This window comes from Oenanthe melanoleuca, chromosome 26, assembly GCF_029582105.1.
Source record: "Oenanthe melanoleuca isolate GR-GAL-2019-014 chromosome 26, OMel1.0, whole genome shotgun sequence".
NCBI lineage: Eukaryota > Metazoa > Chordata > Aves > Passeriformes > Muscicapidae > Oenanthe > Oenanthe melanoleuca.
The window spans coordinates 1,462,419-1,475,742 of record NC_079359.1 but is presented as its reverse complement, the minus strand read 5'-3'; the positions used below and the strand labels follow the sequence as shown (position 1 = coordinate 1,475,742).

The 13,324-nt window shown below is 43.1% G+C and overlaps 1 protein-coding gene across 2 annotated transcripts; it reads right to left on the bottom strand.

Moving 5' to 3' along the window:
- Nucleotides 1-1,940: 1,940 nt before the first annotated feature.
- CD46 (CD46 molecule) lies at nucleotides 1,941-12,503 on the bottom strand. Of its 2 annotated transcripts, XM_056511413.1 has the most exons (12): nucleotides 12,327-12,478; nucleotides 11,472-11,663; nucleotides 11,179-11,275; nucleotides 10,466-10,551; nucleotides 9,916-10,122; nucleotides 9,228-9,410; nucleotides 8,545-8,733; nucleotides 8,258-8,449; nucleotides 7,956-7,982; nucleotides 7,091-7,157; nucleotides 5,016-5,068; nucleotides 3,701-3,770 (listed from the first exon to the last, which is right to left on the bottom strand). In XM_056511413.1, the coding sequence occupies exons 1-11, from the start codon at nucleotides 12,406-12,408 to the stop codon at nucleotides 5,059-5,061; spliced, it is 1,332 nt and encodes a 443-aa protein (XP_056367388.1). In that variant the 5' UTR covers nucleotides 12,409-12,478; the 3' UTR covers nucleotides 3,701-3,770; nucleotides 5,016-5,058. The 2 variants fall into 2 exon arrangements, with proteins under 2 accessions (XP_056367387.1, XP_056367388.1); XM_056511412.1 differs by lacking the exon at nucleotides 5,016-5,068 and having other exon boundaries at nucleotides 1,941-3,770; nucleotides 12,327-12,503.
- Between the last annotated feature and the right edge of the window lie 821 nt (nucleotides 12,504-13,324).

Here is a 13,324-nt window from a genome sequence, read left to right as displayed (position 1 = left end):
AATTATTTTCCAGCACACACAGACCCCACTCCTTTTTCCAGAATCATTTTCCAGTTTGCTGCTGGTACCTCCTAGCAATACTTCACTTCTCCACCCTGCATCCCAAGCACTAAAAGAAGCTGAACTCTTTTTTTTTTTGCCCTCCCTGATGCCCAGCCATGGAAAAGCTGATCCCTGTGTGGATGAAGGTTTGATCAGAGCACTGAGCAGTCATCTCTAAAGAATGCATAGCTGCCATCTCCAAGAGGATCCTTCTCTGAGCCAGGAAACGTCTCTTACACAGGCTGACCGATTTCTCTTGGTGTTCAGAGTCTCAGTTTTTGTCTAGCACCATTTGAAATCGGTTATGATGTAGGGGGAAAAGCAACAGTAATGGGAAAGTTCCTTCCCTCACCCCCCAAGCCACAAACAAACCCCATCAGAGCACGACCTGGCTCCCAAACACTGCTCTGCTGTTCTCTGACCTCGAGCTCCCCCACAGGCTGAACATCCTGCACAAAAGGAGGACAGTCAGCATCTCCTCCAAGTGAGCATGGGATGCTTCCAGACACAGAGAAGCATCTCTTCAAACATTACTCAGCTTCTTCAACTCGAGCAAGCCAGGGCCTGGGTGTGACCACACAGCCACCCAACCTCTGACCACCTCTACTCCATGTGCTGTTTGTTTGCCTTAACCTGTTCTTTACACAGATTTTTTTTTTTTTTCCTTTGAAATAAAATTGTGTGCTCTATGTTCCTGGGCTCTGTCTCAGGTAGAGAGATCACCTGATTCCCTGCTGGACAACACCTAAGTGCTGCAAGTCTCTTCATTTCAGCCCCCAGCTCCATTTTCAACACCCTCACAAGTATTTAGATTCCGAGAATCAGAATGGTTTGGCTTGGAAGGGACCTTAAAATCAATTCCAACCCCTGCCATGAGCAGGGTTTATTCTATACAGATTTTAAGTGTGACACTGAGAACCCACCAGCCACTGTCACTTCACATTATTTAACCCTAAACCAGGTAGCTCTGGACCTGTTTAGTTGCTCCCACTGCTCCTGTTACCAGCAGATGGCAACAACACATTTTTATTCCAAGCAGCCTTTCCCTCAGCACAGAGCTCACAGCTCTTTAATTATCAGTTCCAGACTCCAAAATGAAATAATTCATGCAGCACTGAGTTTTAGAAAAGCAGCACAGGACTCATGACAATTAGGCCAAATTAATTTGTAGTGTTGAAGTCAGATTAATAGAACCACAAGCAGAATCCCAGAATGGTTTGGGATTAAAGATCATCCCATTCCACACCCATGGGCAGGGACTTCCTCTGGCAACTCTGCTTATCCCATCCATGCTCACTGCAAGCCCAAACTCCAGAGTGCAAACCTGTGCAGTCTGGCATCATTTCCACACCAACTCACTCTGAGCATCACAACCACAAACTGGAACTACAGCATATGAAGTTATTTTTTCTATTCCACCCTCTGAAAGGCTTCACTCTATCAGGCAGCTGACTCCACACGTGAAGTTCAGCACATTTCAAGTGTGAAATTCACACAATTCCTAAATCCACTGTCCTCCACAGTGAATCCACCAGAGCTGCATTCCCTAAGGATTGCATTTGTCCCACACTGGACAGAAGTGCCAAAAACACCCTCTGGGCTTTGCCTCAAGTGTTCCACCAGAGCAGCCCCAAGATAAACTTCCTCTTCTCCATCAACTTTTCACCATTATTTTCACTGTAAAATTTTGGAGGTTCTGGGAATTCTCTGCAAATGTAAAAGAAAACCCCAAAAGGCACTCAGCAAACTAAAACCCATCCCCTACACTGAGGAACTCTGTGCACAAATTGCAAACGTCAATCTCAGCAGCTTCCACCTGATGTTTGGGACATGAAAAATCACCTGGATAACAATGGGAAAAGAGCTGCTCAGCACAGTGATGAATGAAAGACAAACACTTACTGCTAAATAATTTAACATTTTTATTTGGAATATTACAAATCATTGCTAATCTTTACATCCAGAAAGGAGAATTAAAAAAGGGCCACTTTGTACAGTGATTTCACTTCCCAGTTAAGAACATTCCAGTGTATTTCAGCACATTGCAGATGCCACACAAAGCAAGCTGAGCTCCTGACCAGCACCACACTCAGCCCCAGTCACACATCCCAGTGTTTACAAACATCTCTCAAACTGAGCTATCAGCCAGGCCACGAGCAGCAAATCCTCCTGCAGAGCCAAAGCCCCTTTCTAATAAGCACAGCCTATTATGAACTCCAACAATACAACTGCTGGGATTGTCCCAAAAAGCCCCAGAAAGCCCCAAACAGCTCTGTGCCACTCCAACAAGCTGCTGATGACAGGGAGAGCAGTGCCAAGCAGCCACAGACAAGCCAGAGCAGTTTCAATGCTGCCTCAGGCATCTGAAGTGAGACTATTTGGGTGTTCTGTGAAAATCAGAAGCTGCCTGGAGCTGATAGTGAGACTTGTGAAGCTAAAACCTCTTCTAGTTAAGATCTGGGGTTTGCTGAGCAATTGGTTGTAGCAGTGAGTCTCAACTAGTGGCAAACATCATGGTGAGAGCTCCAGGAGTCAGAATCTACTCTAAAACATTTGATGGAGAAGCAGCAAACAAGAGACCACCACATCTCACACAACTGAACTGGTTTGGCTTTCCTTCCACTGAAAAGTGACAGGGAAAAGCTTCTGCTTCTAAACAGCAAGCTGATGCTAAATGCAGCTTTTTAGAGCTTGATTTAACATCCCAGTCTGCAGCCAGAGGTTAAAATATAGAGTATGTGAGTTCAAGTGAAGAAGCAAGGCAGGTGGAAGACACAGCACCCATTTCTATCCTTGAAAGCAACAGAAGATCTCCAGAACTGACATCAAGGCTCACTAGAATCAAGCACCCTAAGGAACTTCCACTGTGCTCATGACAGGACATGGCTACCACTGAGCTCTCAGCAGTTCCTATAATTAGGGACCTCCTGTCAACAGGCAGGGGATGCCTTTGCTACAGAATCCTTCAGTTTGCAGTTCCAACAAATCCACTGCAGTTTTTGGGGGATTAGAGCAAAGAATCAGAATATATATGGCTTTTTTCCTTCTCAGAAGCAAAGGAAAAGCTATAAAAGTCTGATTTCAAGGCACACTTTAATTCATTATATATACAGCAACCAACTTTGGCAGACAAAGAGGTAGAGTATATAAGATCTTAATTGTGATAGTTTCCAAAAGACATTGCCTTAAATGGCACCAGATTCTCCAGGGAATGAGCAACCACACATTTCAGAGCACAAAGGGAACAACAGAACCATTTACACCATCCCAAGTGCAAAAAGGGATGGGAAGGACAACCAGGTTTGAGTGAGCAGAGGGGGAGAATATTGGACATCATCTGTAAGCAAAGAGGTGGCACTGAAGGCAGCAGGCAGCAGCAGCAGCACTGGGACAGTGACACTGCAGCACTCCCACAGGCTCTGGCATGCCACAGTATTGCCTTTCCCCAGCCCACCAGCACAGAAGGACAGGGAGGGGCCCAGAAGGAAAGCAGGGTCTGTCTGTGTTATCTGTGTGCACAAACACTTCTGATCCTATCACACACCTCCTCCTGCAGCTCAGCAGCACAGCAAGACACAGCACAAGGAACTCATGGACAGCAACTCACTGCAAGGGCAGTCAAGCATTTTCCAGCTCTGATATTCCTCTGCAAATCCCTCCCACCCCACAAGGTCACTCATGCTTTATACATCTTATATTCGGCAGAACTGGGAGTGCTGTCACGTTTCCTACAAACAAAAAAACAAGGCAGATCAGAGGTTTTACATTGCAAGAAGTTTCACATTTACACTCAAAGCACATCCTTAGTTTTATTAAAGCTGAGTGAAGTCACAGACTGGGTCATTACAGCCTCTCTTTACCAAGCACCTGCTGGACTGAGGAGATTTCAGCTTCATTCAGCTACTGAATTCTCAGGAATGTCCCAAGCAGCTGCAGAGCCTTTGATCCAAAGGGATCATTTCAAGTGATGACTGATATTACCAAAAACTAACACCAGAACAGTTACAGGACTCCCATAACTCCACCAGGTGCACCCTGAAATTCCTTTTCATTATAGTGTGCTGTTTAGTACCTATTTTCTAACCAAAATGAAGTATTAGTTTGTGTGGATTTTGATTCTGCAGTCCACTAACAGCAACTTTACAACACTTAAATATACAAAAACTAAAATTCACAATGAAGTTTTTATATGTCCCAAGTTCTTCAGTAACTCCTGTTTTGCTTTAACAAAAAACCAACCCATACCAAACCTCAGTGCTATTACTCCAAGTCTCTGAGGAATTCCACATTCCATAAGAAAACCTCCAGAATTCCCCCTGTTCTGACACACCAGGAATTTCCCTTACCATGTGTAAAGGTAAGATTGCAATGAATAATCCAATTCTACCTCCTGACTCCTTTTTTCTCTCCAAAAATAAGCCAAATTAACCCAGAGAACAGATCCTATCTTAGAAACATCTTTCTTCAGAGTGAAGATGATATTCCTTAATCTATACATTACTTTGGAATAAACTCCAAGCTTAATCTTCATATAAAAACTCACCAAAAATACTGAAAATTCTCTTGTCCTTGACAAGTCAGTAAAATCAAGACTATGCACATGAAAAGACCTTTGCATTAAGCTGGATAAGAGAACCCATCACCTCAGAATTTGTGCAATGGAGAAAAGTCAAAAAAAAAAAAAAAAAGAAGATGCTGGCTGAAAAAATATTTGTAGTTCCAGCAACAACAAAGTCCTGGCAAGGAAGTCAAACTGAGCTGTCCTGTCTGCAGAGTGCTCTGCTCAAACTAGGCTGAAAAAGCAGATTTTGGAAGAGCTCACTAGACCCTACACAAGTGCAGGAGGAAGCCCAACACTCATCACATGCATCTCTCTGCACTGAGCATCAGGTTAAAATGCAGGAGAGGACTCCAGCAATTGTATCTTGGCCCTTTTCAGGGCTACAGAACTCTGAATTTGAAAAAGAAATCACCTTTTCATAAGAAGGTTTCAAAAGATCTTGTTAGTCCCTTCATTTATTCTCTTCTAGAAAGCAAAAATGCAGATGAATCAATACTTCAGATGTGATCTGGTTTTCTCTGAAGGGATGCACAGTTGCCTTTAAAGTTTTAGTGTCCAAAGGTGGTTTCCAGCTTCCAATTATTATTAATTAGCTAAGAAAAGTAACTCACCACTGGGATGGGTGCAGACATTCTTCTGAGTATTGCAGGCAATACTCATTCTTCAAACACAACACCAAGAAATGTGATTTACAACCACTGGCAGCTCTTACTGACACTGCTAAATGATAATTCCTTATATATTTATTATATATATATATATATAATTCATAGGATATAAATGAGTATATAAATAAATATATATATTTATATAATTCATAAGAATATATATATATTCCTGTTCTCTCAGAATGAATGAAAGGTTAGAAAATTCTTTCCTAGAGGAAGCCAAGGCTCCCAGCTAGATGGATTCCACACTCCTGAAATTCCAAGCAAACCACAATAAAAAAGACACTTAAGCTGCATTGCAAAAAGTCCAAATGAAGTGGAAAGTTATACCTTTTCATTAATTCATTTCTGCAGTCTCTTCCATCTCAGCTGGGACATTAGTTTTTAAAATACAAATTTCCTTGCAACTCTCATCAACTGTGTACGTGCTGAACAGCAGAAGGGGAGAAAGGTCTAATTGAATCCATCCAAGTGCATTTTAAACACACAAGAGAGAGAGGCCAAGGAAAGATTTGCTCTCATTTGGAGGCTACAAAGCAGCAAGGATCAGGGAAGCACAACAGCTCACAAAGGCTCAGCTGCACCAGGAACTCAGAACACTGAACAGGAGATGGAGGCTTTAATAAAAGGAGATTAGATCAGGCTTTTGAGACAAGAGAGAGCTGGAAGAGTCAGATGCTCCCAGAGAGAGGAAGATGAAGGGAAGCACTGGGCACAACAAGGCTTTTCATGCTGTCACATATTCAGCAATGTCCCATTCTTTCATTTTTGATGATGCTGCTTTAGATCCCTACCCCCTGAGAAGTCTCTCCATGGAACTGCCAGAGCTCTTCTCTGACCCCTCAGGCTGCAGAATATCCAACACTGGGTAAAAGCAGGGGCTGAAAGCTCCAGGCTGCCCAGCAGCACACTCTGGCCCTTGGGGTGATACTGCACTGCCTGTTTAAAAGTCTAAGGCACAACCTCCCTGGTTATAAACCACCTCCCACAAGTCCTCTGTGTATTACAAATGCAATGTTCCCTCTGGTTTGCTTCATTTAAAGCATCCCTTCCTTTGTTCCACCTACTCCAGGTAAATCCCAACAGATTTTGGAAAAAGACAACATGGTTCTGATGAGATGCTTATCCTGACATTCCCTGGGTACCACCTAATCTGCTCTGGACTGCCAAAGTGTTTTGCATTTTATAAAATATTTCTCTGACAAAAAGGTTTTTTTCCAGAAGATAAAATCAGACATCACAGCAAAAAGCAATGCACAAAGAGGAATTTCAGTCTCCTGCCCCTCCATGAAAAACCATACATAAACCTCAGTTGTTTTGAAGGTTTAAAACACCCCACATAGCCCATTAAAAACAGAACACTAATTGCTTATAATATTTTACAGTTGATTTTGCAAGTCTTTAACACAGGGACACCAACATTGGGGCTGCAGGAGGAGCAGAAAAACCTGAAAATATCCTGGCAGCACAAGCCCACACAACAAGACTCCCCCTGGCTTCAGGAGATGAACTGACATGTCTGAAGCAGATGGACAAAATGCTTTCCTTGGCAAGTGGACACTGCCAAACACCAGCTTAAGAACAGGGATTTCCTTCCTTGAAATGAGTGCAAGTGTTAGTTAGCAGCTTAGCTGAACAGCAGATCCAAAACCAAAATCAAATTCATGGTTAGGCTTTAATTTCCATCAGCTGCTGGGAGGAGCTCACACAAAATCAGACATAGGAAGGGCACACAAAGCTCAGGAAACTCAAACATCAGCACAGCTTTGGCTCAGTCATTTGGAAATTTGGAGTATTAAGAAAAAGGAAGTTTACTCACCCATTCTGTGAGAAGAATTTCTTGTAGATCCAGAAGGCTGCCAGGAGCATCACAATTATCACAATCACTTTAGGAAGAATTAAAATGGAAAAAAAAAAAAAAAAAGCCTTAGAGTGATAAAGATCATCTCCAGCTCACAAAAAAAGCATCAAAAAATTTTGCAGAAATAGCCTTGCTTTCATCTACAGGTCTATCCCACCTTTACCCCCAAAAAACCCCAAATTATTTATGGAATGAGCCATGTAAATAAAATATTTGATTCTTCACTCTGCAAGACAGTTCAGCTCAGAACCAGTGACCACCAAGATGGCAGAACCCCACCAGCTCAGAAACACTTAAAAAGGAACAACAAAGCCCTAATGTTACTTTTTCCAAGTTTATACAAATTACTTTTCCCAAGTTTATACTAATTACTTTTCCCAAGTTTATACTAATTACTTTTCCCAAGTTTATACTAATTACTATTCCCAAGTTCATACTAATTACTATTCCCAAGTTTATACTAATTACTTTTTCCAAGTTTATACAAATCTGGATAACAAAAGCAAGGAGAGAGGAGGGACTGAACACTCCTGTTCACTGGCAGAGTTATTTACTCACACCCCCAGCAAACCCAAACTCTGAACTTTATCAAAGTAGCCAAGTTGATGCAAACAGCTTTTGAAATGTGACCTCACCACGTGAGAAAATACACATTTCACACTAAATTCAGCTGTAATAGATAAGCAATCTTTTTTTGAATCATGCAGCTTTAAAACTCCAAAATCACCCTGCTGCAATCCCAGGTGATTGGAATAAAAAATGGGTTTTCACATAAAAAAATATAGCTTGTATTGTATTTTTTAAGGTTTTAGAAAATACTTACAACAGATGATGGCTATAACATATCCACCTAAAAACAGAAAATCAGGATCAGAACAGGAACACAGGTGCATCTTATTCAAACATTATCATAAAAATATTCATAGAGCTATTTCAACTACTTCTATCAACACAATCTTTGAAGCAGCCTAATTTAAATATTTATTTAACTTAGAACATTAATATTTTAAGTAATTTTATCAAACCCTATTTTTACATTAACATAAAGAAGGAAGCTGCATGAAATGATTTCTCCTGAATATAAAGGATTGTTTTCCTGGGTGTATTTTTGCAGTCCACACTTACTGAGCTGGCAGGTTGGCACTGCAGGCTCCCACTGGTTGTTCCCAATGTACTGGATCTGAGCCTGCCCATGCAAGGTGTACCCTGAGTAGCACTCAATGGTGATGAAATCCCCCACAGAGTAGGAGGGTTTTTGTCCAGTTGTCACCATCCCATGACTTATGACTGGTGTGGAACCAGAACCTTCAGACTCACCTGGAAAAAAAATGGGGGAAGAAAAAAAAAATGTGTTATTACATCAGGTATTTAAAACTTGTCAGTGTGCTCCTGATTTCAGCAATTTTACTCACAGGTGCAGGATTGTAAAGCAGTCCAGGAGCCCTGTCCCTGACAGGTCACTGTCACCTCTGCAGAGCCACCAGGGAAGGAGCAGCCAGCATTGCACCTGAGCAGCACAGACTCTCCCTTCCCATAGGAAGGTTTGCTTGGAACCAGGACCCCATTGGGGATCTTTGGGGCAGGACAAATATCTGCAGTAACTAATAATGGAATTTAAAACAAGTTTAGTGAGAATCAAGTTTGCTTCATAACTCAGTAACTCAATCCACAAATACAAGAAACCTTCATGTAAGAAAAATAGCTCAGCACATATCAAAAGTTTAAACCTTATTTTAAGTACAAATATTCCCTCTAGACAACTCAAACATCACTGTAGGTATTCATTAAGGCAATGCAATCCTATGATGTGGCTACTCAGAAATCCACACTGGTTCATTATTTCTCTGAGTTCTAGAATAATTTCTAGAAAGTAGGAGCTGAAGAGCTGCATAAAAAACACACACAAAGTTCAACTACTCCAGAAGGATATTATAGCTTTCCTCCTTGTATACTCCTAATTTTCTGTACCAAGTATTTTTCCTGCATTCCACACCTTTTCTCCTGCCTTCACCCCATGAAATCACTAGAACACCATGATTTTAGCTAAAACTCTTTCAACACACAAGAGAAAAGGGAATTTTACAGGAAGTCTTACTTTTCTCACAAGTTGGTATTGGAGGAACCCAGATGCTATTTTCTTCACAGGTAATTACCTCTGCTCCAACCAGAAAATAGCCTGGAAGACACTCAAACACAACTGAGTTCTTGTAAGTGTAGGAATATCCAAATCCAGATGTTTTTCTCCCATTCTCAACTCTGGGGTCTTCACATTTGACCACTGAAAGAGGCAAAGCATTGGTTACACAAATATTTGTTAATGAACAAAACCAAAGCTTGGAAACATTTGTTAACACAACATCTTTCCCTATGTGCCAATTTCCACAAGTTGTTTTGGAAAAACTTTGTAAAAACATTGATTCCTGCACTTCCATAGGGGCTGTGTTTTTAATTCTTTCTTAGCTTTTCACAATTCCTAATCCAGCCCCCACATCCTTGCCCTTGGCACAAATCTTCTGCAGGATTTGTGATTTCCCAGTTCCTTCACTTTGGTGTTGTCACTTCTACCAACAACACACTCACACAGGTATTTTTCAAGTTTTAACTTAAATTTCAGTCATATTCTGTGTCATAATCCATCAATATCCACCATGCTGATGTGATCTCCACTGGAACTTTGTACCAGAGCATTTGCTCCTTCTTTCCTAGAGGCAAAGCCCATTAACCCCACCCTGCTTCCAAAAAAAGATCCAGACACTGCAATAAAGAAGGAAAACTCAAATAACCTCGACATTCTGGAGGTGGCCCACTCCAAACTCCATTTGAGTGTGCATCAGCTGTGCAGTGAATGGTGCTTGGGCCAATGAGGGAGAAGGGATCACTGCCACTGGGCACATCCAGGCACCTGTAGGTCACTGAGCTCTGGTACACGTAGCTCTCTCTCTCCTCATACACCCCATTGGCTATTTTGGGAGGTGGCTCACAAGGAATCTCTGTAAAGAAAGCCCAAAAATTGGTCAGATTGGTTTTGCTGTGTTCAAAGAGCAAGCCTTGATTTTCAAATCATTTCATTGAAAACCTGACACAGCTACTCAAAGTCACGCTAAGAATCTCCACTTCAACAAGAGGATATTTTAATATCAGGTAATTACCACAAAAGCATTTCTCAGTGGTCATTCCTCAGGCACAACCCAAGTAGTCAAGGAAAAAAAAAAATCATTGCTGTTTTCCCCATTTTTTTAACACTGGGAACTTGGTAGCAGAGCTGTCTGTAAATGAAATATCCCACTCTGAATGGAAAATGAGACACAGCAGTAATTAAAGTAATTTACTCACTTTCACAGTAAGGCAGAAGTCCACTCCAGTCAACACCTCCACCTTTGATAATACAGGAAATTTCTTCCTTACCCCGTAGCCTGTATCTAGACAGGTTAAAAGTTTGAAGAAGTAAAACTTAAATTTCTCATTTCTCCAACAAGCACCAAAAAATTGGTTCTTATAATTAATAATTTATAATTAATTCTGTTCTCATTATGGGGACATAACACACCAAGGTTTTATTGTAACAAGAACAGAATCTTGTTTATTTTGCTGACAGTCTCACTTTGAAAGCAAAACAGAAGCAAAAGAGAGATCACTAAAGAACTGTGCAAGTCTCACCATTTTCAGAAATACCCTCTAATATTAAAGTCCTAAAATTACTAATACTCAAGGAAAAGGAGAAAAAACCTCCTTGGTGTTTTTGACTTAATTATTCAATAATGAAAGATGATGAATATATATTTACTCCCTCTGCCACAGGAGCATTAAAAGAAGTCACTAGAGGTAACACTCCAGTTCTGAAGAATCTCACTAAAAAGCTTAGGGTTGATGCAAAGTGTAATTAAACCAGGAAATCAAATTAAACTTAGCTGTAATTTCATTTGCTACAGGTAGAATTCAGATTTTAGGTCAGAACTGGAATAGAAAACTTGAGTTTGGGTCAAATCTGATGTAAACATTAAAAGAAAAAAAGAAAAAGGATTTATTAACTTCAGCAAAACACTTACCCTTCCCTACAAGAAAATGTCAGCTTTGAACCAAATGAAAGATCTGTTGGATCAAAATAACCATTTTCCAAGTCTCCTGGGTACGTACATTTTCTTGCTGGGGAAAGGGGAGGGAAAAAAAGAAAATTAAAAAAGATCTATATTTTTTTTGTAGTTATATAAAAACACAAACTCTTTGGCACTTACGGCTCTTACCCACACCGGCGTTTTCCCAGCTTTGTTCAAAACAAACCCCAAATTCCCACTTGCAAATCAATTAAACTATTAAAGAAAGGGTACAAAAAAGAAATTACCTTTACAGAAGACGCCTTTGGGTGACCACTGCAAGTCATCTCCACACGTCCAGGTCAGCGACATCCCCGGCACTCTCATGTACCCCGGCCGGCAGGTGAAGGAGACTCGGCTCCCGACGGGAAAATTCTGCATTTCCCTGGAGCTGGCGTCGAGCTCTGCGTACTGCAGCCGCTCCGGCCTGGGACACTCACCTGGCAGAGCAGGGAACGAGCAGAGAGACACTCTGAGGTGTAACAGCACGGGACACACAGGAATTCGAGAGGTTTTGAGGATATATTTAAGGATTTTCCATTTTTAATTTAGGTTTTAGCTGCGCCCAGCTCTACATGTGTATAGGGCACGTTAGTCAGTGTTTCCTCAAGTTCTTTAGTCATTCTACCCAGACAATGCACTTCCTTCCAGATCTTAGTTTTGGTCTGTTTGTCTTTTTTTGAAGACACGACTTAAAACAAGCAAGCCGGCCCCACTCAGAGCTCCTTGTCCTTTCTTAATGAACAGGAAAGCGGGGCTGAGGGACAGAAGGCGCAGTGCAGAAGCGGCTGCAGGCCAGGCTGGACACAGGTTCCAGTCCTGGGTCAGCGCAGTGCCCGTGCCAGGGACGGGCCCTGAGCTCCCTCCCAAGCCCAGCAGTGCCAGCGCTCCGTGATTCGAACCAGCACCGCCCTGGAGCCATTTCCTTCCTGCCTCCCCCTCACGGCTCCGGGCAGGCCCCGGGCGCCCTCAGCACGGCGGGGAGCAGGGCACCGGCACCGGCACCATCCCCATCCCGATCCCTCCTCCCGGCCGCGGCCCTGAGCGCCCCTTCCCCACCAGCACCGCCCGCCCGCAGCGAAGAACAAGCGGCCGCTGCTCACCCTGAGCGCGGGCTCCGCCGAGCTGCCACAGCAGCAGCACCGACACCGACAGCAGCAGCGGCGGCACCGGGAGCTGCCCCATCCCCGCAGCGGGGCCGCGGCCGCGGCCGCTCCGCTCCCTCCCGCCGGCACCGCAGACGCAGCGCGGGGCCGGCTGCGCATGCGCGGCCCGCCCCGCCCTCAGCGCGGCGCCGCCATGTCCGCCCCGCCCTCAGCGGCGGGGGACGCTCTGGGGACAGCTTGGGGACACTTGGGGACACTCAGCGACACTCCGCGGACAGCTCGGGCGCTTGGTCACCCCGGCAGTGCCGCTGTTCCACGCACCGCCGGCGCCACGCGCGGCACTGCGGGGTTAGCTCGGTTTTGCCGGGCACGGCCGCTGTGTTGTGGTGATCTCCACGGTAATGACGCAATCCCCGCTCAGTTCAACGCATGCTCAGGGAACGCCCTGTTTGACCCCAAAATGTGGATTTTAACAGGGTGAGAATCGGTGTTCGGCTGAGGAATACACGGGTGGGTGTTCTGCCAAATGCACCTTGATTTATTTAATCCTTAAAGCACGTTCATTCAGAGATGCCCTTGGCTGAGGGATGCTCCTGCTAGCTCCACTCATCCTTTTTTATAGATTAGGATTGAATGTATACAAAGATCTTCCACCAAAGAACACCCTGATATAGAGTAATCTTGACATACTCCAAATTTTGGAACATTACAGCGCTGAGGAGATGGATCCCTTTCCTGAGCAGCTCAAGGAAAGAGGAAAAAATCAAAGTTTATTTAGTTGTGCAGCTGCTGCACTTTGAACACTGGCAGTGATTAATTAAAAATAACAGCCAGCTCAGATGGACCCCCCTGTGCAGGAAGTTAAATCCCATGCGTGGTGGAGCAGCATTAAAATAGAACAGCCCAAAAATAATAATTAAAAAAAAAAAAAAAAACAAAAAAAAAAAAAAAAAACGAGGAAATACTCAGAGTCTAGGTAGACCTAAAAGAAGACA

Bases quoted from the DNA above. Each gene is read 5' to 3' on its own strand.
- CD46 (XM_056511412.1), bottom strand. From the start codon at position 12,408: ATGGGGCAGCTCCCGGTGCCGCCGCTGCTGCTGTCGGTGTCGGTGCTG. The intron at 11,664-12,326 runs GTGAGCAGCGGC...CTGCTCTGCCAG, and splicing joins CGGCGGAGCCCGCGCTCAGG to GTGAGTGTCCCAGGCCGGAG. The intron at 10,552-11,178 runs GTAAGTGTTTTG...TAACCTGTCTAG, and splicing joins ACATTTTCTTGTAGGGAAGG to ATACAGGCTACGGGGTAAGG.